Here is a 21,988-nt window from a genome sequence, read left to right on the forward strand (position 1 = left end):
AACAAAAAACAAAACAAAGAGAGAAACAAATATTATTAATAATAATAATTAATTTATGTTTGCTGGTGTTTCGTTTTCACGGCCAAATTGCATTTTAAAGTTTGGTTTTGTCTATGCCTGTGTGTTTCAGAGCCTTTTATGTTTTGGGGGCGGGCAAGAGGTTCAAAGTCTTTGCCACACCCCACACCCCACACACCCATTACCCCCCTCGATAGAGTCTCTTGAAAGTGTTGCGCATGCGTCTGAAGTGCTTGTTTTCCCTCCCCCTCAAAAGGTGCTGAATCGCTTGCAATTTTCCCTCTCCCCAATTAAATAAAGATAGTAGATGTGATCAAGCTGGAGGGAGTGGGGGGAGACCAACTGCTGCGTGTCGCTAATGAGTTTCGCTCTGAGACTTGCCGCCGATTCCATAGTCTTGCCATTCACTGACTTTTGGCGAGGGATAAGACCAGTCAGCGGTCAGCAGTTAGCAGTCAGCACTCAGTGGCTGGGAGTCTCAAGTCACTGGGTAACTGTTGCCAAGGCCTTCCATTATCTATAGGTCGCACAAGGCTGAAAAATTTTTCTCGGTTGTCGGTAGTCGGTTGCGGAAGAATTTATCCATACGGGTGGTCCATAGATTGGATTGGACTCTTGGATATGGTTCTTAGACTTAGACTGTAGTTATTTGCTATCTAGTCTTGGGTAGTATTTCATAGATCTCTTATATATCTTATAGATCATTGCAAGACGAAGGGATCTCCCTGAAACTCAAGTACAAACTGATGACAAATCATATTCATAATTTATAATGAACTTGAGAAAGTTTATCAGTGGCTGAAGAAATGCCAGCTGGAAATACGATCGATCCCATTTAGAAATGTAAACGAGTGGAGTATTTCTCAAACGTTCACATAGATTTTCCTGCCATTAATGAGATCATAAATGACTCATTTCGGTGCCAGTTCTTCTGTTCGATAATCCACCCACCAGTTCTGTGCTTTATCTTTCGTGGAGAATATTTTACACATATTCCCCCACCTGTTGCCTTTTTGGAATATTTTTTTGATTGAGTTGTTGCTGTTTTTGTGTGTTTTTGTTTTGTTTTTTTTGGTGCACGATTGATTCCAAGTTGAATGACATTTGATACAGTTTTCGGTTTTAGCGTGTCTCGGTTCCAGTTTTCAGCTCGAGATAAATATATTTATCAGAAACAGTAACAGTAACAGAATCAAAAACCAATTTTGAGACCAGAATAAAACTGATTAATTTTTGTGCTTGCAAATTGTCTGTCCAAACAAATACTTTTGTGTTTGTTTCACTTTGTGGTTTTTTTTTTGTGGGTCTCTAGGGCTGGCTGACAAATCATCCCCATCTCCATGCATTAACAAATAATTTTTGAATAAATAATTGCCAGTCTTTTCGGTTGATTGAGAACCGAATTCGATTTCACCTGCGTCATGCAATAAAAAAAAATAAAAAAAATTAAATGAGCAACAACAACAGAAGCCAGACGTGTATAAATATATATAAAATGTATATATATTTGATTTTGTATTATGTTTCAATTAAAAGCGTATTGGGGGAAATGGGAAATCAATTTGTTTATTTTCCCCTGCAAAGTTCGTTTACATCGAACGCAAATTCTTGCAAAGAGCTGTTCACGTCAACGATTTGCATATATTATGATGACTGTATCACTGTATCATATCGGTATCTGGATTTTTATAATCAGATGAGATATTACGTGGCCATGTGGGTCACAAGTTTTTGTATCGTGGCAGATTTGTGATTTGAGTAAAAGAAAGATGGCAAAGAAATTGTGTTGTCTGCTTGCTTATTGGTGCATTTGTACAGCAAATCAATACACGTGTGAACCCGATTTGATTCCTTTTTCTGTGCAAAAAACAAAAGGACTGTTGTCCTTTGTGGCACATGTCGTTTCCCTAGCTTTCATTCGTTGCATTCCCATCCAGCCTAAGGCCTGGAAACAATGCAAAATACGATTGAACGACAAAACGTTCTCTTAAAAATGCAGAAAGAGAACGCGAACGTTTAGCGTAAGCGGAAACTAAAAGAAAAGAAAAACGCTTCCAATGAACCCTGGGAACTGTTGAATCAAACACCATATGTGTATCCAAGGGGGCAGGGAACATCCGAATAAACATTCCTATATTTTTGTATGCCTTGTAGGTTCCACGAGTCGCCAGACTCTCGGCAACAGCGACTTTTTAATCACAATAAATAGGAATTAGAATTAGCTTGCGGGTCATCATCGCACATTTAGCGCACGTTTTCCAAATTAACGCGAGACAGCTGGCGCTGCCTGTCTTTCTTGGGTTAAATACTTAAAAATCTACGGGGGTATGCTATGTATTCATGATAGCTATAAAAAGGCAACGCATTCTTGTGTCTCTTCGCGACATGGAATGGCTTGTCTACAAGTAGTAAATTGTACGAGTACTACATATATATTTCATTTCTGGTTTATTTTTTTTATCATCCATAGATTTTGAAATAATTTGAAATTAAGTGGCAAACGAAAAATGATTCAGATCACATTTAATATAGATTTCTCACCTCAAGAACCCCCAACCTTAAGATTTTGTCCAGCACAGCCGTCATCCTCCTTGATCCGAACCAGAATCAAAATCCAAAGATTGTCAGCAGATTATTCGGTTTATGGGTTCGTTTTAATGGCAGTTTGTTTTCCCTCTACCCGCCCCCTTTTTTATTGGAGTCAAAATCAAGATTTAAGGAAAGGTCATCAAGAAAAAATAGATACTTATGAATTTAATGTTTGATACTATACATAATATCATCCACATCTTTAGACTTTAGACGATTTCAAAAAAAATTAGAATCTGATTGTTCGTTGTTTTCTTATTTTCTCGCTTATACCTCTGTTCCCAGGGCGGAACATTAAGTTGATTCGCTGTGAAAATGTAGCCATAAGTGAACGGATACTTTTTTTTACTAATACTATGCCCAAAAAGTTGTTAATAGTGGAAACTTTTCACTGTAGACCTTTGAATGATTTAAAGGAAAATAGTTTCAAAAATTATTTTCTTCCTTGGAACTAGTTTATACTTTTAATAAAAAAAAATTTACATGGAATCGAAACTATTCTGTAAATTCAATATTTCGGATGCTATATTTGGAACTAGGACTAGTTAATTTGTGCAATAATAAATTCGGAACTAGTTCCGTTCGCTAAAATACCGTTGTGAATAACGTAAATTTGGTGTGCAAACGAGCCTTTGGAAGTGGAACTAGTTCATTGGGGCAATAATGAGTTCGGAACTAGTTCCGATCATAGATTATTTTTAGCCAAAAAATAAAAACTACTTAACCGCATACATCAAAGTGCATGCCTCGCCTCGTGTCGGCCCCCACCGAACTGGTTCCGTAAACCTGCTCTTGGCATTTTGTAAATTTCCATACCATCGCGCGACGTTCCGAACGGAATGGAATGGAACGAACGAAGCGAACTGGAATTTCGCAGACAAATCGTCTGCCAGCCCAGGCAACAGACTCGCGGCAGACGACAGACAACTGAAAAGCAGAGAAACAGAAAACAAAAAAATAATACCAATGTCTGTGGCTCGAAAAACGCATTCCGAACAAATAAAAATAAATGAAACTTTTGGCATTTAAGCGAATGAAGCTGCAGGCAAGAGGCTTATAAAATAATACCCGCAACAAATCAATTAGCTGCGGCCCCTCTTTTCCGATAAGCCACCCCGATAACCATAAACAAATTGTGTGTTGGGAAAAGAAAAAAAAAGACTGAAAATAACAGAAAGACTGAAAGGCGGCAAAGGTAAAGATTGACTATTGTCGATTGTGTCGTCGTCGTTCGTCGTCGACGTCGACGTCGTCTACGGCGGCATCTGATCCACTAATCAAGGTGCATTTATATGCCCAGCGGATCCGATGGCGATAATTACAACCTGATTGAGATAGCCGACCCAGGGAGAGAGAGAGGGCTGGGGTCTGGTCTTCGGCAGAGGTTGTTCCGCATACGAAAATTAAACAGAAAATGAGGAATGAAAAACGAATTTCAATTTAGTTCCAAAAACAAATGCACTTTCCCAATCAATTCGCCTCCCTCGCCACCCCAGTTTCTGTTTCAGTTTCTGTTTGACTTTGAACTTGAAAATTGGTAATGCTGCGTCGATGTCTCCCGCCCCTCCCCGCTCCACGGCTTGGCAACCGCTGCGGATACGTAACAAACGTGCGCACATTTCCTACAAGATTTCTTTTCTCTGTGATGGAGTTTTTTTCATTTAATTTTTTGAGGCCTGCTGCTGCAGTTGTTTAGGTTACATTTCGTTACCGTTGATAAACTTATCGGGTAGGGTCTTGTAAACCCACGATTTGTGCCGCAATCAGTCACGTTTTGTTCCTGGCACTTGGTTTCAATTTCATTTCTTTGTTACGAGACACTTCCTGATAGATAAGACCACTCGTAAGTTGGAAGGAATGCAGACAGAGCGTGTGGAAAGGGATTATCTATTCGAATTTCGATTGAAATCAGCTATATTTTATATGTGTGCGTTCATCACATGACCTACCCCTACCGCTTGTGACGGAAAACTTCAGGACTGCACAATATTTAGCACCTCTTATTATTATACCAGAATGAATCACAAAGGGGCAGACAGAAAGACAACAGAGAACTGTCATCACACCGGAGAAGCTGTCAGTTCAAATATTGAATTTGACAATGATATGGAATTTGTGTTTTCACTACCATTATATGGTTTTCCATTATCTGCAATTTGTTGTTTACTGGCACTCGAACAAGTGTTGTTTCTACGTCGTTCAGAAAATCTTGGACTTGAAGACCGAACGATACTGATACGGAATAGCATACAGCATATACTCCCCTCTGCTCTTATCTTTAACGCTCCACCTACTCGATACAGTACGTAGATATATGTATATATACATACATATATATATGTAGATGCCCGCCTCTCTGGGCCAAGTTTCAAGTAAGTCCTTGCTTTAAGCCTTAAAGTTTAAGGCGACGCGCCTGCTTCCGACTAATCAGTAGTAATCGGCGGCGTTAATCGGGTACCAAATACCGATAAGATTCTAGACAGCTTTATTGGAAAACTATTTTTAAATTATTATTGCCGATTCGCTCTGGTTTTCCCAGTATTCGGTGTAATCGGAAATGGATTAGTCAGAGATCTCTCTTTTTGGGAAGAACCTTGATCCATATATCCAGAAATACTCTAATAATTGTTTAATGGATTTCAACCATTTCTACTATGACTTGTTGAATTTAATTCTTATATAATCCCAAGAAATGAGTTATCTAACGACGGTTTTCGTTTATTAGATGTTGATAATCGAATTTTTTTACCTATAATAATAAGAATAATAATAATAATAATTTAATAAATTTGTGTGCTCCTCTTTGGCTTTGAAAAGTTGATGAAAATGGCTCCCCATTGATTTTCGAAATGGCTACGATTATTTTTATTATATTATTGGCTATGAAGCTGCAGTCTCTAACATCAACGGTCGCAAAATGCTTATTATCGATTAATAATCGTTGCAAAAAGCGTCCATGGACCGATAATTGGTTTAAAGAAAGTCTATCCAAATCGAATATAAAACGTTGAATAGGTTTTGCTTGCTTATTCCCTGCGATTGTCCACTTGGCGGTCAGTGATATAATTTTATTTAATTTACGACACCGCTCCCCAACCCGTTTATGGCCACACTTTCAAGTGCATATAAAAGTAGTATCTGTTCTTTCAGCTGTCGTTCCTAATAATGCGCATTTCGACGCGTGGGCCGGCTTTCAATGATTTGCAGTGAAATGATTTTGATTTGCGTTCGAAGGCTGCCGCCGCCTTTCCACGCGAAGCCGATAAGCGTTCCAAACACGAAAAAGAACCCTTCCCACCCTCGAGCTTCGAGTGGACGCAACGGACCATAGACTGACCGCCGAACGACCGACAATCATCATCATCATTGTTGCCGATGTCGTTGTCGGCCAAGTGGACAGAAGCAATTTATTGTGTCCCCGACTGTTGTCAACGAGCAGGCAAACAGCTGAAATAAAAATCTTATCAGCTGGAAAAACTGCGAAAAGTCTATATAGTAAACAAAAGTCTTCCATTTATCGCCCCACTGTGCCCACATGGCGACCATTTCCCAAAAAATTGCATTTAAAATAGTTTCGGATGCGGCTGGCAGTTTCCAAAATAAATTTGGCCATGCTCTTGCCTTCCTGCCTCTGCCCTCCGTCTTAAAGACAAATGTGTTTTCTGGCTGCACCAAAAGATACACAAAACAGATCCTAAACAAGTGCTAAAAATCAAACCGAGAAAAACAGACTGCGATTTGGCTGGCCCTCATGGTTGAAGGCAGGCGGTGGGTACTCTATCGGTCAGGGCTCCGCTTCACGGCTCTCTATGCGTAAGTTTAAGACAAAACAGATGTATTTGTACATTATTAGGGATGCCATTTTTTATGTAAGGCAAATCATTTTTGTTAAAGAACATTTTCATTTTTGGAGGGGCGAAAGCAGGTTTTTCGAATTTGGTAGCAACCCAATATCAATAGAATACAAAAATAATAAGCCCTATAAGCTAAGCCTTGATGAATCATGCACACGATATGTAATTAATTTTTGGTTTAATCGGGGCCTAGCTTAGTATCGAGTGGGGCTTTCAACTGCTCAATCATGCACTTGGCATCTGATTTATTTATTGTACGTACTCCTGTATTCTCTTTTGAAGCATTCGCTTGTGCGTCTCGAGTCAAGTCGCTGGGAGCAGGGACGAATCCACCGCTGATGGAATTCCTCAAGCGTAAGGCTGACTTGGTACTCAGTCGAAAGTAGGATTTTACTAAGGATATTCTTGTTGAAAATAATGAATAATCCTTGGCGAGACTATATTCATATATGAGTGAAATCCAAACCGAATAGACTGCAGAAAGCGTTTAGAGAGTCACGTGCATAGGGGGTTTCATATTGTACTTTGATTAAGCTTCAGACTGAATTATGTCCTGATATATTCTGAAGATACAGGGTATGGATCAGATTGTTTTCTCTATTTTTATTGATTGATTTCCATTGATTTCCAGCCATATTCTAGACACGTTCTAGAATCGATGTGGATTATGATTTACGAATATCCTTTAACAAACAAAATACCAAAATGTAACACGAATTAAAACCCTTGCAGCCATATCAACGGTCCGGTGACTAAGCTCAGCCACAGCCTCAGTCCTTCTACCTCCACCTCTTTTCCCCAGAACATCATCCCACCCCACAACCAAACACACACATCCCCACACACAGTTACATAAAAGCAGACAGAATACACGAGGACACGACGAGACAGACACGAGAGCGGCAAACCCAAAAAACATTCGCACTAAAATGTAAACCTAAACGCCCGCGTACATATTCCCATTGGATTCTTTCAATTTTTATTCCAATTTATAAATGTTCTTCGATCGCCGACCCATTCCTTTCCAAACAGAAAGTACGAAAAGCAATATACAACATTCCTGCAAAATTCTAGCCTAACTAATTAAATTTAAATTATTTATTCAGAACCAAATCGTGTGATATTTAAACTACCATACTTTTTTTTTGTGTTTAGTCATAGAAAAAAAACCATTATAAGAAAAGCTCAACAAAAAAACCGAAAAAACCCGAAAACAAAAAAGTATGCAAAACCGATAGATAGATAGATATTATATCTAAAAAAAAAAACAAAATATAAATTATATTATATTTATTAAAGCACCCACACACACACACACAGTTGATGATTATTTTGTGTGTTTAGAGTTTTTTAAGATTTGTTCTGTTGAATTAAAAAAAAAAAACTATTTTCGAGGCAATCCACAACACAGCAGAAATCAGGGATTTTAGTTTAGAAACAGATTATTGCACGCTGCAATAGAAAGAAATAAAAGACAGAACACACACGCTAAACGCCAAACACACATACACACACACACACACACAAACACCCAAACACACACGTAACAAATGCAAAAATGTCGCTACCCAACGAACATACAACAGACTTGCCGCACAATCAGACACAACCCAACCAGCATGAGATACCGCCATCCACAGCCACCACACCATCCACAGGCACAACAACACCATATACAACACCATCCACAACCACAAACACAACACCCAATGAGCTGAAACATCGACTGACGCCGCTCAATGTGCGACGCCTCTCCGGCTATGCCAATCCACAAATGGTGAACGATGCAACGATCGATTATGCAACGGGAGCAGCAATGGGAGCAACGGCATCAGCGATTGATGATGATCCGCCACCCATCACAATCAACATGAATATGAGCAGCAACAGCATCAATAATAACAACAATAATAATAATAGCAGCTACAGCAACAACAATAATAATACAAACAACAAAAACACAACAACAACGCCACCATCCGCATATGCCACACCACCAATATACCAACAACAATTGTCCACACTGACAGCAACCACGCCCCTAGATGTTTTGGCATCGGATGATAAATTTAAATTGTTTACCATTTTCAATGGAAACGGTGAGTGGACCCCCCCATGCCCCACCCCAAAGCCCTCAATCCCCGCCATCCTGCCACCATAAATAATCCTTCAAGCGGATGTCTCTCTCAAACCTCAAGTAACGCGTCGTCTCGTATAGGTAGGCATTTGTTTTTATTTTAATTTTGGAGTTTTGAGGGCTGGCTACACAGACGTCACAAAAAGCAAGGATCAATGGATCCTTTTTTCTAGCTATCTATTTTTTCTCCATTTGCTTGCTTCCTCTTTTTGCGTACACTCTCTGCCTCTCTTTCTCTTTTATGAATACTCTCTCTCTCTCGCTGAATCTTTGATTAATATTTAAATTTAATGCACAAATATTAATAATTATTTTTAGCCTTAAATTTTAGCCAATAATTGCTACAAGCAATATCATATTTGTTTCATGAAAAGTATTCTTTGTCTAGCATTAAATTTGTAAGAAATTTGTCCCGTAAGAGTACTTGTAGAAGCATCCATTTTTGTATCATTTTTGTCATCATTGCATGCCGCTTCTCTTTGTTCATTCTGTTTGTTTAAAGGAAAGTAGAAACATGTTTCCCTGATTAGATTTAACATCTGTATACTTAAATGTAAGATGTCTCTGTTCTTCTTAAAGTTGCGAGAATTTAGATCTTGTCATTCCCATGCCTGACAGTCGGAATGACAGATAAATACTCCTGACAGATTGAAATATACCTTTTAGTACATGTTTTAAATGTATACTCGTTATTCCTCTAACGAAAGCTAAAGTTGTAGAGCAATATCAAGAGTTTAGGAGCTGTTCCATCCCTTTGTCTCTCTGTGCATTCGAAAAAGAAAAGAGAATCATATTTGTGATAACCAAGTAAGAGAAAGGTAAAAACCCTAATCAGATTAACTCGAATGAAGCATAAATGTTTGGCATCATGCACACGCAGTGTACATGTATGTTGTTTTTAAAATTCTAGTGGATTTTTTTGTTGCACTTTTCGCTTGTGCATCCGTTTCCCGGAGCAGTGGGAGCAAAAGGAGTAATGGTATTAATGCCCACCGCTGTAGTACACATTCGAAACACATACAGTAGTTCTTTGGGCACCCAAATATCCTGCCCGTTCCAAAGATTACACAGAAAGATCAAACGTAAATTGATCAAATTATGGCCCTAAGAAATTTTTACCCAAATAAATGTTTATTTATTGGTTTGTTTCTTTTTCTTCTTTATAATTAAATTTTATTTGATTTTCTGCACAATAATAATTTGATTAATGGGTAGTGGAGTGGTCTGGTCGGAGCGGCCGAGGGGTAAACGCGACACGCGTTTCGCGTATCACCTCCATGGCAGCAGTTTTAATTGTTTATTTTTTTTTGCGGTTGAAATGTTTAATTGTCGCTATACCAGACGAATGGCTGGCGAATTTGTTTATGGCCGAGCGATTTGTGGTTTATGGAACTTTGGATACAATAAACGGGGGGGATTCGGATTCGAGCAAACAACAAATAGTACAAAAAACGGTTTTATTCAAAACGAGTTTCCATCCCCGAGGCAGCAGTAGCAGCAGAGAAGAACACTCGAGACTAACAGCTGGAAGGGAGATAACGAAAAAAAAAAAACCAAAATATATACTGAAATAAAATAAAATAAAAGAAAAACAAAAAACACCAACAGACAAGAGAATATTCCGCAAAATCTTCACACATGCAAACATATAATTTATAGTGATGTTGATTAATTGCCTTGCTAATTGCATAATGCTGAATTTAAATGCATGCGACACACACAAACACAAAAACACAATATGCCACACACGGTCCGTGCATGAGACATGAGCGAGAGACCCAGCAACCAGCAACCAGCCACCACCACCACCACCCATCAACCCCAAACGCACTCGATCTTTGATCCTTTGCAACCTTCCCTTGAAAATATCCCAAAATATTTATGTACTAACCCTGCATCTTGTTGTGCTACCCACTTTCTTTTCTCCCCTTCTCCCCGATCCGAAACGATCCGATCCGATCCGTAACCATACCCGTAACCAGATCCCGACAATGAGAAGTTGTCCGGCCTACCACATTCGACAACTGGTTCACTAAGCTCAATCATCACGACGTCCATAGCATCCTCCGAACCGGATCCTGGTGCGGCGAGTGCTGGCGGCGGAGGTGCAGGAAGCGGCGGCAGTGGCGGCAGCGGAAGCGGAGGAGGCGGCCCCAATGCCCTGGTGGCAGCAGACGCAGCCAGCATCGCTGGGATCAATGGCAGTTCCGAGGAGAAGCTGGCACTAAATCGGCCTGGGATCAAGCAGGAGAAATGGTCAACGATCCTGCTGCAGGTCTCCATACCGTTCTTTCTGGCCGGCATTGGAACCATCGGGGCTGGCATTGTTCTTGGAAAAGTCGAGGTAAGACAGAGAGAGGAATATTCCCAGAATGATATAAAAAAAAAAAATACAGCTGATAAATCTCGGGAGTTCTCGTCGCGTCTATTGACACGTCTATTAACTGCCGATAAGACGCTAAGAAAATCAACACGAAAGGCAAACCGAAAATCAAAATTGCGGCAATTGTAAATTGTAAACAAAAATGTTAATTGCTTTATTGTCCGAACATAAAAAAGATATACTCAAAAGCCCAAGCCAAAAAGAAAATTATAAATAATTAATAACAATCTTTTTCTTGGAGTTTTTCTGCTCTTTGTATGCGCCTTTGTGTGGGAAAACTTCCAAGTTGCAAAATGCACGACAAAAAAAATAAAAATTACTCATTGAACAATTTTTCCATCAAATAAATTATGGTCTTTAGATAATGTTAAGAACGAAAATAAATTCCAACTTGAAATGCTTTCAAAAATCATACTTGAAATATTTGAAGCTAAAGTCGTTTTCAAACTTACAATCTTTGATCCCATACAGGGCCGGATTTTTATTTTGTAGTTGTCTGGAGGCCCCTAACTATCTTCCGAACGAAAGTAAATTAATGATTTAAAAAAATAATAATAATAAGTATTTCCTAGTTAAAATCTTATTTTTTAATTAATTTGCCCTCGCCTTCCCTCCCAAAATACGCCCCAGCTTGTACATATGTACATTTTTATGTGGTAGAATTTATCATTTATCGTTGTCTGCGAATGTGGATGGTAAAGTGTTTAATTTGCCTGCTAATTGATGGGTCGCTTGGGATGGTAAAAGTTCTGGGCCAAACTGGCAATGAAGCCAGTTCCAGGCGGCCAATGCCCGAACAGAACTGAAAATGTTTGGAAATCGCCAGACTTGAGACAGACACACAGACAGCTTAAATTTACACAGCCATAAAGAGTGTCATATAACTTTGTCATATCTTCATTTATTGCAATATAAATATATGTATGTATGTCTGTATTTATCCTCTCGTCCCCCTCCCCAGAAATGGTATGTCTTCAAGAATGTGAGCGAACTGTTTATCCTGGTGCCGGCGCTGTTGGGTCTGAAGGGAAATCTGGACATGTGCCTCGCGTCGCGTCTGTCCACACAAGTGAATCTGGGGAATATGACAAGCCGCCAGGATGTGGTGCGAATGATTGTGGGTAATATAGCATTGGTGCAGGTCCAGGCCACCGTTGCCTCCTTTCTGGTGGCCATGTTCGCTGTGAGTGTGGGTGCGGCCATGACAGGTGAATTCTACTTTGAGAACGTGATGCTGCTGACCGCCTCGGCCATGTTCACGGCCACCTCATCGTGCTTTGTGCTGGGTAAGTGCAGAAAACACCTTGTAAGATCCAGACTTGGGGTATTAAACCAGCTATTTATTTTCACTAGATTTTGTTTTGGTGGCTGTAATTCTGTTCTCGCAGAAATACCATCTAAATCCGGACAACCTGGCCACACCGCTGGCCGCCTCCATCGGCGATGTGGTGTCCATAAGTCTGCTCTCCTTTATTGCCTCGCTGCTTTATGAGAATATAAGTGAGTCTCTTACTTTCTCCTGCATTTTTATTATAAGCCATATTGATTGTTTTATTTTCCTGTTCTGTTTAGAGACCCATCTGTGGATCACTTTCATTGTGGTCACCTGCTATCTGGTGCTGTTGCCCATGTGGGTGCTGATTGTGATGCGGAACGAGTACACGCGCCCGGTGCTGAAGAGCGGTTGGGTGCCAGTGCTGTCGGCCCTCTGCATAAGTGGGTAAGTTGATCGATCAAGTGCCGACAAAAAAAAAAAAACCCTCAAGCATCGAGAATCGAGGCCATGATAAGCACAAATCCCCATAGACCAAAAATCATCAAGATTTGCTGACTATATTTAGATATCGTTCGGAGGAAGGCTTCATTAATGCCAAATCATGTCCAGGCGGCAAGCGCTTTACTACTGCTCCACTACGTATATTGTTGTGTGTGTATTTATAAATAAATCTGATAAATCTGTCGACGGGAATGACCGTGTGAAATTGTTAGCAGCTTGTTATGGATGTCCCTGACTCGCGTTTTGGCAGCAGGTCAATTGCGGGAGACACAAGCACAATATTGTATACTATAATTAGAACTAAAAGCAGAATTAGAATTCCCAATGGAGCAGTAATTATTTGACATGACTTTGCAGGAACATTGTCTACGATTGCAAATTTTTAATTCCCAAATTCCCAAATCAAAATCAAAATCAAATCACAACTCATTTTATCACTGTATTTTTTTTGCAGACTTGGTGGCCTTGTGTTGGATGCTGCTGTGGAGGTCTTTGATGGCTTTGTGGTCTTTCAGCCGATCATCAATGGAATTGGCGGGAATCTGGTGTCGGTGCAGGCCAGCAAGATATCGACAATGTTGCATCAGAGCTCAATTATTGGCATTATACCACCGCACACGAAGATCTGGGAGTGGCCCTGGAAGGCGTTATTCAAAGGAGGCAAGAACGAGGACTATAATTCAAGACGAATGCGAGTAATAATTCCACTTATAATCTCCTTGCAGTTCCCTATGCAAAGACGGCAAGGATACTCATTGCCATGTCCATACCGGGCAATGTCCTGTTTATCTTTGCGGCTGACTACCTAAATATGCACACATCCACAGTGTCCTGGGTGTTTATGCTCTCCTATCTACTGGCCAGTTTCATACAGGTAAGGAAAACACCTCCCTCCTCCCGCTGAAAAGTGGCAGACAATTAATGACTTCTGCACCCGTAGGTAACGCTGCTGCTCTACATTGCCCACATTATTGTGCATGCCATGTGGAAGTGGAAGATCGATCCGGACAACTCGGCCATACCCTATCTGACGGCGCTGGGCGATTTGCTGGGCAGCAGTCTGCTGGCCGTCGCGTGGATCTTCACCATGTCCGTGGGTATGCAGTATGGAGCCGGCGTTGAGAATGCACTGAATGCACCCAACTAAAGAGGGTGGGGCGAATGTTTCCATCTGAACTAATGCAATAGAAACCACAGAAAACAAATGAAATGAAAAGAAACGAGAAGAAAGCAGCCGCAAATCAATATAAAGAACTGTTATGTACCTAAAGTGAAAAGAAAACAGCAACATTAAATCCTAGAAATTGTATGTATAGACCAGTCCCAAGTGCCCCACGCCCTGGCACACACAAACACACACAATTAGAAACACCCAAAACACCAACACACAAACACACACACACACACAGAATAATTTCCATGTTTTGTATGTCCTGTCCTTCACTTCACATGGCTTTTGCTTGTGTTCTCCCCTAATTTTTGCTCTACAAATGAAGTTATGTTCGAGTATATGGTATATATACACACGCCTATATATACATATATGTATGTACATATTGTATGCATGGCAGGCGTGGCTGCATAATATTTTTTAAGGCTTTTAGGACAATATTATACACAATTTAAAGAAATATATACATATACAAAATGGGGGATAACAACCGGGCGAATAACGGAAAAACGGAACACACATTTATTTAATGGCATTAGCTCCCCTTACCGTACCCCTAATTTGGTTCTTGTTCTTGTTCCTTTTGCTTTAACCTTTAAACTTTTGTTAAATTTAAGGCAGCCAAAAAATAATGATTGAATCGTGTAAATGCAAAAATAGTCCTAAATGTAGAATAAACATACTTAATTCCTTGTTAGTCCCCTGTACACCTACAATTTACAAACGTAAAACAAAAACATAAACAATGTGTAGTATTAGCGCAGATTTGATTTTTGCAAATCTCGCTTAATTTTTTCCCTTTTTTTTATTATTATATCTCTCACCATTACCGCCCTGCCCACCCCAGCCCAGCCCCTAAAAAGAAGCAATAATTGAACACAAGGCAAAACGGTATTTATTATTATTGCATATTAGTTAAGATGTGGCGTGGAGATGAGCGTGTGCATGCATGTATATTCCTCGTTTAATTGTATATTGTATAGATTGTATCTATTTTAAGTTAAAGCGTGCGCATTTTTTTTTTGCTTGTTTGTTTGTTTTGTTTCCTTAAAACCGAAAAATGTTGTAAAGTGCGTGTGCGTTCTGTAAAAAAATGCGAACAGGGATAATGAAAACGATGAGAATGAGAGACGTTCTGAAAGGAAATGTGATCGATATTTAGTTATAATAATAACAATAATTATAAATTAATGTACATCGTAAACGAAAGGGCATCATTATTGTGTAATACTTGAAACAATAATACCAATTAATTCAATATGTTGGAATAAACGAAAGCAAAACGTTCATAAAGAAAGAAACCCACACTCTGATTTGAAATTATCTTTGGCGGGCTCTAGGTTCTCCACATCGGCTATCGATATATCGCATGCACTGGATCAGCTATCGATATATCGCCCGCATGCGCAGCCAGCTTAAGCCCGATGCTGAATATTCAAGTATTTTACGCGCAAAGCAAACTAATAATAAATAAACTGAATTTTCTAAAGTGTAATTAAGTAATTGAGAGCTCAAAATGTACCGCGCTATGCCCAGGCGAACGAGCGAGTTCCGCGAAGAAGCCCACGAAGATGGGGCCAACGGGGACAAGCGGCAGACCAGGTTGGAGGATGACAAATTTAATTTTCAGTGTTTTTGTTTTGTTTTGTTTTGTTTTGTAATAAATACCCTCTCTCCCTCTCGGGACGGGACTCCTTGCAGACTAGGCGCACGCAGCATGGCCACGCCCACACCCATGAAGCCCAAGGTCAGTGGCATAGCCAAAAGGTAATGATGGCAGCCGTCGGTGCAGTCGGTGGCCAGATTGGTTTTAATTCCTCTTTTCTTATGCATCCGTCAGGCCATCGCATTCACGCTTGGGCCAGCCATTGTGCCTGGAACGAGATCGCGGCAGCCAGATGGGTCTGCCGCCGATCCGCACACCCATGAAGAGCCATCGCATGGGCTCCGAGGTGCCGCACCACTCCAACAAGAAATGGGTGGCAGAGAAGTCGCAACAGATCCAGGACTACCTGCACGCCATGCTGCCCAGCCATGCCATACAGGGCATCACCAGCGACTTCTTCAATCGCGGCTCGGGCCTGCGCCAGATGACAACGAAGCAGTTTGTGGGCATAATTAACTTTTTCTTTCAACAAATCTCACGGAATCGGGTGACGGTGGGCAGCAATCATGTGGAGGACATTATAAATACGATGCAAAAGCTCAACTATCCGTATCAGGTGAACAAGTCGTCGCTGATGACGCCAACCGCACAGCATTCGTTCGGTCATGTCATTGTGATGCTGGACTTTCTGATGGACTTTGCCCCACAACCGGATGCCGAGGAGGAGGGCAGGGATTTCCCCTTTATGGAAATAGCCGATCAGCACAGCGACTACCTGCACAGCATGGCCTCCGAGTCGATAGCCATGTCCACCACTCAGTGTCCAGGCATGGTGCTGGACGAGGAGCTGACCGAGCTGCTGTTGGTACAGTCCACGGCCTGCTTCTTCCTCTGGGACCAGGAGAAGAAAGAGGAAGAGGCGCTGCTGCAGGACAGGACCAGAGACAAAGTAATCAGCAAGAAGTGCGATCTTTCCGATGGCCGGGCCTTGGATGCGGACATCGATGCCCTCAAAGCGAAGCTAAGCGATCTCGAGCTGAAGCTGGAGGAAGCTCTGCCCGGCGATGGCAGGAAGTTTCAGCAGCTGGAAAGCCTCAGCCGCGAGCAGGATCAGCTCGGGCAGCAGCTGCAGGCCCTTCAACAGGAGGACGCCATGAAGCGGGATTCGATCCAGGAGCTGCGCTCCAATGCCAAGCAAAAGACAGCGGACATCAAGGCGCTGCAAAAGGAGCTGCGCCACATTCAGCAGACGGTGTCCAGCCAGAGGTACTCGGCCCAGCAGCTGAAGGATCTGCAGGTGCAGTGCACAGATCGCAGCAACGAGTCCAAGGTGTACGAGCGTCAGATCAAGGAGATCACCGAGCGTCAACTCAACCAGCAGGTAATGCTGTCGCGCTCCAAGCAGAAGCTCCTGGACAAGATCGAGCAGTTCAATTGCCATGCGCGCAACATCTGCATGGATTCGGTGATCTGCAAGGCCAGCGGCAAGGGCAAAATGGAGCTGACTCTGTCGCTGCAGCCCAGGCACGAGGAGGTGCTGGAAGGGCATCAGCGTCTGGCCAAGCTGGCCGATCGTTTGCGTCTTTGTCGCCAGCAGACCGCTGGCCGTTGCAAGCACGTGGAGGAGCAGAAAATCAATATAATCCAGACCAAAGCCAAGCTGGACACCAAGCTGGCCACCATGGGATCAGAGTTGCGCGCGCAGAAGCAGGCAATGGCCCACATGGAGTCCAACCACAAGAGCAAGCTCGAATCGTTGGCCCAGGACGAGCAGCAGCTGATCGACAGTCAATACGAGCTGGCCACCCGGCTGGAGCAACTGCAGGCCCAGGAATGCGAGCAGCACAGCCTGCTGCAGAGCGCGAAGCAACAGAACGAGGACCTTCTGACGGCCGCCGAGTTGCGTCAAAAGCAGGCACTGCATGCCCGCAACATCTACCTCGATAACTACGAACAAACGCTGACCGAGGTCGAAGAGGAGCTCAAGGCTGTGCAGCTTACGATCGAGGAGAACGAGAAGAAGCTGTCCCAAGCCAAGCAGCAGATCCACAGCACCGAAATCCCCTACTTCGATGTGGTATTCCAGGCCATACAGGAGGCCTGACTCTATAGCTTTTGAGTTTTTAATTTTTTAGTGTTAATAAAGTATTTCATTGCCGTGTAAAGTATATCTTTCCTGTTTCTGGCTTGGACCTGGACATGGATGTATCCAAATGCGGATAATGGAAAATACAGTCTCCCGCCTGAAGCCGCCTAGAGTCTAGTCTCTAGAAAAAGGGACGGTCCAACCGCAGTAGATTTCTCCTTTCTACTCGTAACTAGAAGGTTTGACGTCGTGGCTAGCTGGAAAGGCGCTGAATTAATCGGGGAAAATGCGTTGAGCTCCGCTAAAAGGTGGGTGGAACAGCCTTTTGCTCAATGTATCGCGTGGCAGGCGGTAGGACTTTGGAAGTGGAAGCGGACTCTGACGCTGGTGCTACCTTCATCTAACCCCTCCTGCTGCTGCTGTGGCGGCCCCAACTTTATCTATTAACAACGTAATACAGTTCGGCTGTATGCATAGCCAGCTGCTTCTTCGATGGTGCAAATGCAAAATGAAAAAGGAAATGATTTGATTTGAATTGCACATTTCATATGGTTTATGTTTTATTTTGGAATACATTTTGTGGTTTGGGGTTAAAGGTAAACAGGGCTTTGGACAGGACACACAGTACTCGAAAAAGACGCCATAGGTAACGTTTGTTCGAGATGTCCAGCTGCTGGAGTCCTCCTTTTCCCCATCATAAATACGATTGATTTCTTTGAGTTGCTTATTGCCACGCGGATGAAGTTTTTGTTTTGTTTGGATTACAAATTGCACTTGGAACGGTTTAGCTTTACATATGTGAGGTTTAGGGATATAGCATATAGAATATAGTACATATACATACATACATTGAGTGTGTGTGTGTGTGTGTGGCGGGTGGGCAAGGGGATTACATATAAATATTAAATAATATTATTTTTTGGCCAATTTAGGGGGAAGAAAAATATAGAAATAAAAAGAAAAACGATTGAGAGATTGAGACTGAGACACAAATTTGTTTCGTAATAAATTAAATAATTATCATTATTTGCTTAGTAAAGTTTTTTGTTTTATACAATGCCGCTCTGCCTGCTCCCTGTATTGCCCCTCAGACAATGAAAACGTCTCCACTGTTACGCTCCAGGGCTGAGGTTGAGGCTGCCACATCAGCGCCACAGCCAGGCCGCAGCGGCTGCTGAGATATGCTCGAGTGTGGGCTCTCTTCGGTCTTGTCGAGCAGCTCTGCCTCGCGACCGATCTCCACAATGCCCTGCTGCTGCTCCATGGACACATTCCGCGACTCGTGCGCCTCCTCCAGGGGTGCGCTGTTGCTGTTGTCCTGGACTTGGCCCTGGCCCTGGCCAGCCAGGTGTATGCTCACCCCAGCTATATCCAAGTCTTCAGCATCTTTGTGATTCTGGAATGTGACTGAGATCTCTTGGGCAGCAGCCACAACCACTGACGCCGCTGCTGCTGCTGCAACTTCGCCATCGTCGCTTTCAGTGCCGGCCCCATTGCCGGGATTCGCTGGTGCTGTTGTTATCGAGGACCACCAGCTGGAGAAGGCGCCCTTGGCCTGCGAAATGGCACCGCCAACCGCTCGACTTGTGGTGTTTACGGCCTGATTGATTTTACGCCCACTCTCGCTGTTCTGCATGGTCCTAAATGCGAGGAGAGAGAGAGAGAGAGACGTGAGTTGGGGAATGATTAGGCGTGGGATCGATCTGTTACTCACTGCGCCAGCTTCAGTTTCATATCCGTCACGGATAGGGTGCCCGCAAAGGGATGGCCGGCGGGAAGTGCTTCAAAAAATTCGGGTTCGGGTCGCACATCAAACCATTCCTGATAGCATTGGGTGCGCTTAAAGGCGCCTATAAAGTGTGCATTGAAATGATCGCTGTCCTTGGGCGTGGAATCTAACAAAGAACTCATCATTAGTGGGTTCCGTCCAGGAACATGGGGTGGGGCACCTACCTGGAGCCACTGCGGTGCGTAGTAGGGCCAGAATGTAACCCTGAAACTGTTCCCGTATCCAATACTCGCTGCCCTCCGCATCTTCCTTGGGCGTTTGCACGTGCTTCATGATGTAGTCCATGTAGCGCAAGTCTTCGGTGCTCAACACCAACTGGCGACGCAATTCCGGATCGTGTGCCTCCAGATTGGCCGCCTCAATGTCAACCAAAACGTCGGCCAGCTGTCGCTTCTGCTGGAACAGAACATTCGAGGTGCCAATGACATAGGAGAGGACCATAGGATCGCTAAGCAGATCCATGTAGGGCAACGACAAATACGGCAGGCAGAGATTGCCGCTGGCAAAGATGCAAACGGGGGCACGATACTCATCCGGATTGACGGAGCACAGGGCGGCCAGATTGGCTATGGAATGCAGAGGGTTACGTTACTGATGGATACGAGCGATTCATTCGGATTCCACTTACAGGCTAGTGTATCCACGCTGGCCTCGCGTGTCAGCGAACTGTTGCGTCCGTTCGAGTCCCGGTGCGACGAGGAGGATGCAAAATTCGAGTCCTGCGACTGCGAATTCGGTGTGGAGTGGGGCGAGGTGTCGCCACTGCATTGGGAACCCGCCGAGGCGGCCGAAGAAACTAGAGCCAGGTCCTCTGCCTCGCCCTCGGCCGCCGTTGCGCTTTCGGGCGTCAGCTTGGGCTCGTCCTGGGTGGCGGCCCCAGCCTCGGAGGCGGCGACGGCGGCGGCTAGGGCTTGCGCCTCGCGTTGCAGGGAGTCGGTAAAGTCTGGCATGGGTGAGAGCGGGCGGGAGGTGCGCACACAGGCCACCTCCTGGAAGCCCTTCTCCAGCAGGCGCGGCACCAGAGAGGCCATGCCCAGTATGAGCACACACATGCCACGCACCGGAGAGCCGAAGCAGACAACGCGACGCTGCAGCAACAGCAGCTTGAAGAGTATCAGTGTCTTGTGGCGCCAGTGTAGGACGATTTCGCGCAGCGATAGTCCCACATGGAAGTGACGCAGCGGGCGATGTGACTCGTCGTCCAGCAGGCAGGCATTCAGCTGCTGATACGCATTGACCAGCAGGTCCGTGCAACTGAAGTCGCCCTGGTCAAAGAATGCGTCGGCTATCAGGGCCAGTTTCACCTCAATATAGCCGTAGATGGGCTGGCGGGCCAATATGCAGACCGACTTCTGCACTGTGCTTCGTGTGACATCGGCTGTGCGGATTTTCAGCTTCTCCACGGGTATCTGGCGGTAACAGGAGACGCCATAGATGCTGGCCGCCGGCTCGTACAGGCTGGGCAGATTAAAGAACACCGTATCCTCCAGGAAATTGTGCGATCCATCGGGCAGGGCCAGCGTTGGCAAATACTTCCAGCCGGATGGGCACTCGTTGCGGCCACTGGACCCGGCTATCAGCGGCGGATGGGAGAACTCCACCTGGCATCCCAGCTTGTGGTGGAAGCCCACCACCAGGATGTGCAGTATCGGTGGCTTGTTCTCCGGGTCCGTGCTACTGGCCATGACGGCGACAGATCTCCACACACACACACACACACACACACACACACACACACACACACAAATACACTGCGCTGTGTCAGGCTCTGCTGCGGTTAAAACAATTCCCCGATTGACAAATCGAAAGGTGGTGGGCAAATGATAAGCCTAGCAGTCAGGATTGCGAAACCCACATCAGCAGCCACTTACTCACTCACTCATGTACAAGCACAGTGTCCAAGTGTATGGCAATCGCTACTGTTATTTGTTATTGTCTATTTTCTTTCCACGCGCTAATTGTTTTTGTTTTCTAAAATTGCCGAGTTTTTTTGTTCAAAAAAATTTGCAGTGTGTTGGTGATGGGGGGTTGTTCCGAACAACTATCACAGTTGCACGTCAAGCCGCATGGGTTCTATCGATATGCCCATATCGATATATCGGCTTGGGCGGCGCACATCACTGCGAGCAACTAGCGCCAAACTATCAACAATTTAAATATTTTGAAGAGAAAAATAAATTCGTTTTATCTTCTATATACACTGACGAGCAAAACTGTAACACTAATTCAGTACTCTCACTTCAACGGTCGTATCTTGTCTTCTGTTTTATGCATGCTTAAGAACTTAATCTTGTTTTTTTGGTGAATCGAATCATTTAACATTGTTTTTTGAAAATTGCAACACCATCATTGCACTTGGAGAGACCTCATATTTTACCAGCTGCGATTTTAGATGGCTCAATACATTTATAAATACATAAATACACTGACTGAAATTTTGGCCATGACATCTAATTCAAAAATCTTCCTGAAGTCAATTCGAAAATACAATTCATGCTTCCAAATGACATCGTTCGGAGCAACAGAAATAGTCAACAATACTGCTGAAAAAATTAAAATTAAAGGACAAGTGTACCAC

General features: G+C 43.4%; 3 protein-coding genes across 6 annotated transcripts in view; 2 read left to right on the plus strand and 1 right to left on the minus strand.

The window, feature by feature from the left end:
- LOC111068675 (solute carrier family 41 member 3) overlaps positions 1-15,222 on the plus strand; it is a 30,202-nt gene extending 14,980 nt beyond the window's left edge. Inside the window, exons 1-8 of one of the 4 annotated variants that reach the window (XM_022358330.2) lie at positions 7,780-8,560; positions 10,659-10,942; positions 11,943-12,267; positions 12,335-12,481; positions 12,554-12,701; positions 13,213-13,418; positions 13,484-13,632; positions 13,699-15,222. In XM_022358330.2, coding sequence (XP_022214022.2) covers positions 8,020-8,560; positions 10,659-10,942; positions 11,943-12,267; positions 12,335-12,481; positions 12,554-12,701; positions 13,213-13,418; positions 13,484-13,632; positions 13,699-13,905 — 2,007 coding nt within the window. In that variant the 5' untranslated portion in view covers positions 7,780-8,019 and the 3' untranslated portion in view covers positions 13,906-15,222. Of the gene's footprint in view, positions 1-7,779; positions 8,561-10,580; positions 10,943-11,942; positions 12,268-12,334; positions 12,482-12,553; positions 12,702-13,212; positions 13,419-13,483; positions 13,633-13,698 lie in introns of those variants that run through there. The other 3 variants (XM_022358329.2, XM_022358331.2, XM_022358333.2) reach the window with 3 other exon arrangements.
- Positions 15,223-15,350: 128 nt separating this feature from the next.
- LOC111068700 (golgin subfamily A member 6-like protein 7) lies at positions 15,351-17,698 on the plus strand. The gene is made up of 3 exons (XM_022358375.2): positions 15,351-15,531; positions 15,631-15,696; positions 15,770-17,698. Exons 1-3 carry the CDS (start codon positions 15,446-15,448, stop codon positions 17,637-17,639), a joined length of 2,022 nt encoding a protein of 673 aa, XP_022214067.1. The 5' UTR covers positions 15,351-15,445; the 3' UTR covers positions 17,640-17,698.
- Positions 17,699-18,523: 825 nt separating this feature from the next.
- LOC111068699 (late secretory pathway protein AVL9 homolog) lies at positions 18,524-21,134 on the minus strand. The gene is made up of 4 exons (XM_022358374.2): positions 20,039-21,134; positions 19,575-19,976; positions 19,336-19,516; positions 18,524-19,261 (listed from the first exon to the last, which is right to left on the minus strand). The coding sequence occupies exons 1-4, from the start codon at positions 21,093-21,095 to the stop codon at positions 18,709-18,711; spliced, it is 2,193 nt and encodes a 730-aa protein (XP_022214066.1). The 5' UTR covers positions 21,096-21,134; the 3' UTR covers positions 18,524-18,708.
- Positions 21,135-21,988: the final 854 nt, after the last annotated feature.

Source organism: Drosophila obscura, unplaced genomic scaffold, assembly GCF_018151105.1.
Source record: "Drosophila obscura isolate BZ-5 IFL unplaced genomic scaffold, ASM1815110v1 contig_73, whole genome shotgun sequence".
Lineage (NCBI taxonomy): Eukaryota > Metazoa > Arthropoda > Insecta > Diptera > Drosophilidae > Drosophila > Drosophila obscura.

Excerpts from the sequence above, each read along its gene's own strand:
- LOC111068700 (XM_022358375.2), top strand. The coding sequence starts at position 15,446 with ATGTACCGCGCTATGCCCAGGCGAACGAGCGAGTTCCGCGAAGAAGCC. Across the intron at positions 15,532-15,630 it reads GGGGACAAGCGGCAGACCAG|ACTAGGCGCACGCAGCATGG; the intron begins GTTGGAGGATGA and ends GACTCCTTGCAG. Across the intron at positions 15,697-15,769 it reads GTCAGTGGCATAGCCAAAAG|GCCATCGCATTCACGCTTGG; the intron begins GTAATGATGGCA and ends TGCATCCGTCAG.
- LOC111068699 (XM_022358374.2), bottom strand. The coding sequence starts at position 21,095 with ATGGCCAGTAGCACGGACCCGGAGAACAAGCCACCGATACTGCACATC. Across the intron at positions 19,977-20,038 it reads CAGCGTGGATACACTAGCCT|CCAATCTGGCCGCCCTGTGC; the intron begins GTAAGTGGAATC and ends TGCATTCCATAG. Across the intron at positions 19,517-19,574 it reads ACGCACCGCAGTGGCTCCAG|ATTCCACGCCCAAGGACAGC; the intron begins GTAGGTGCCCCA and ends GTTCTTTGTTAG.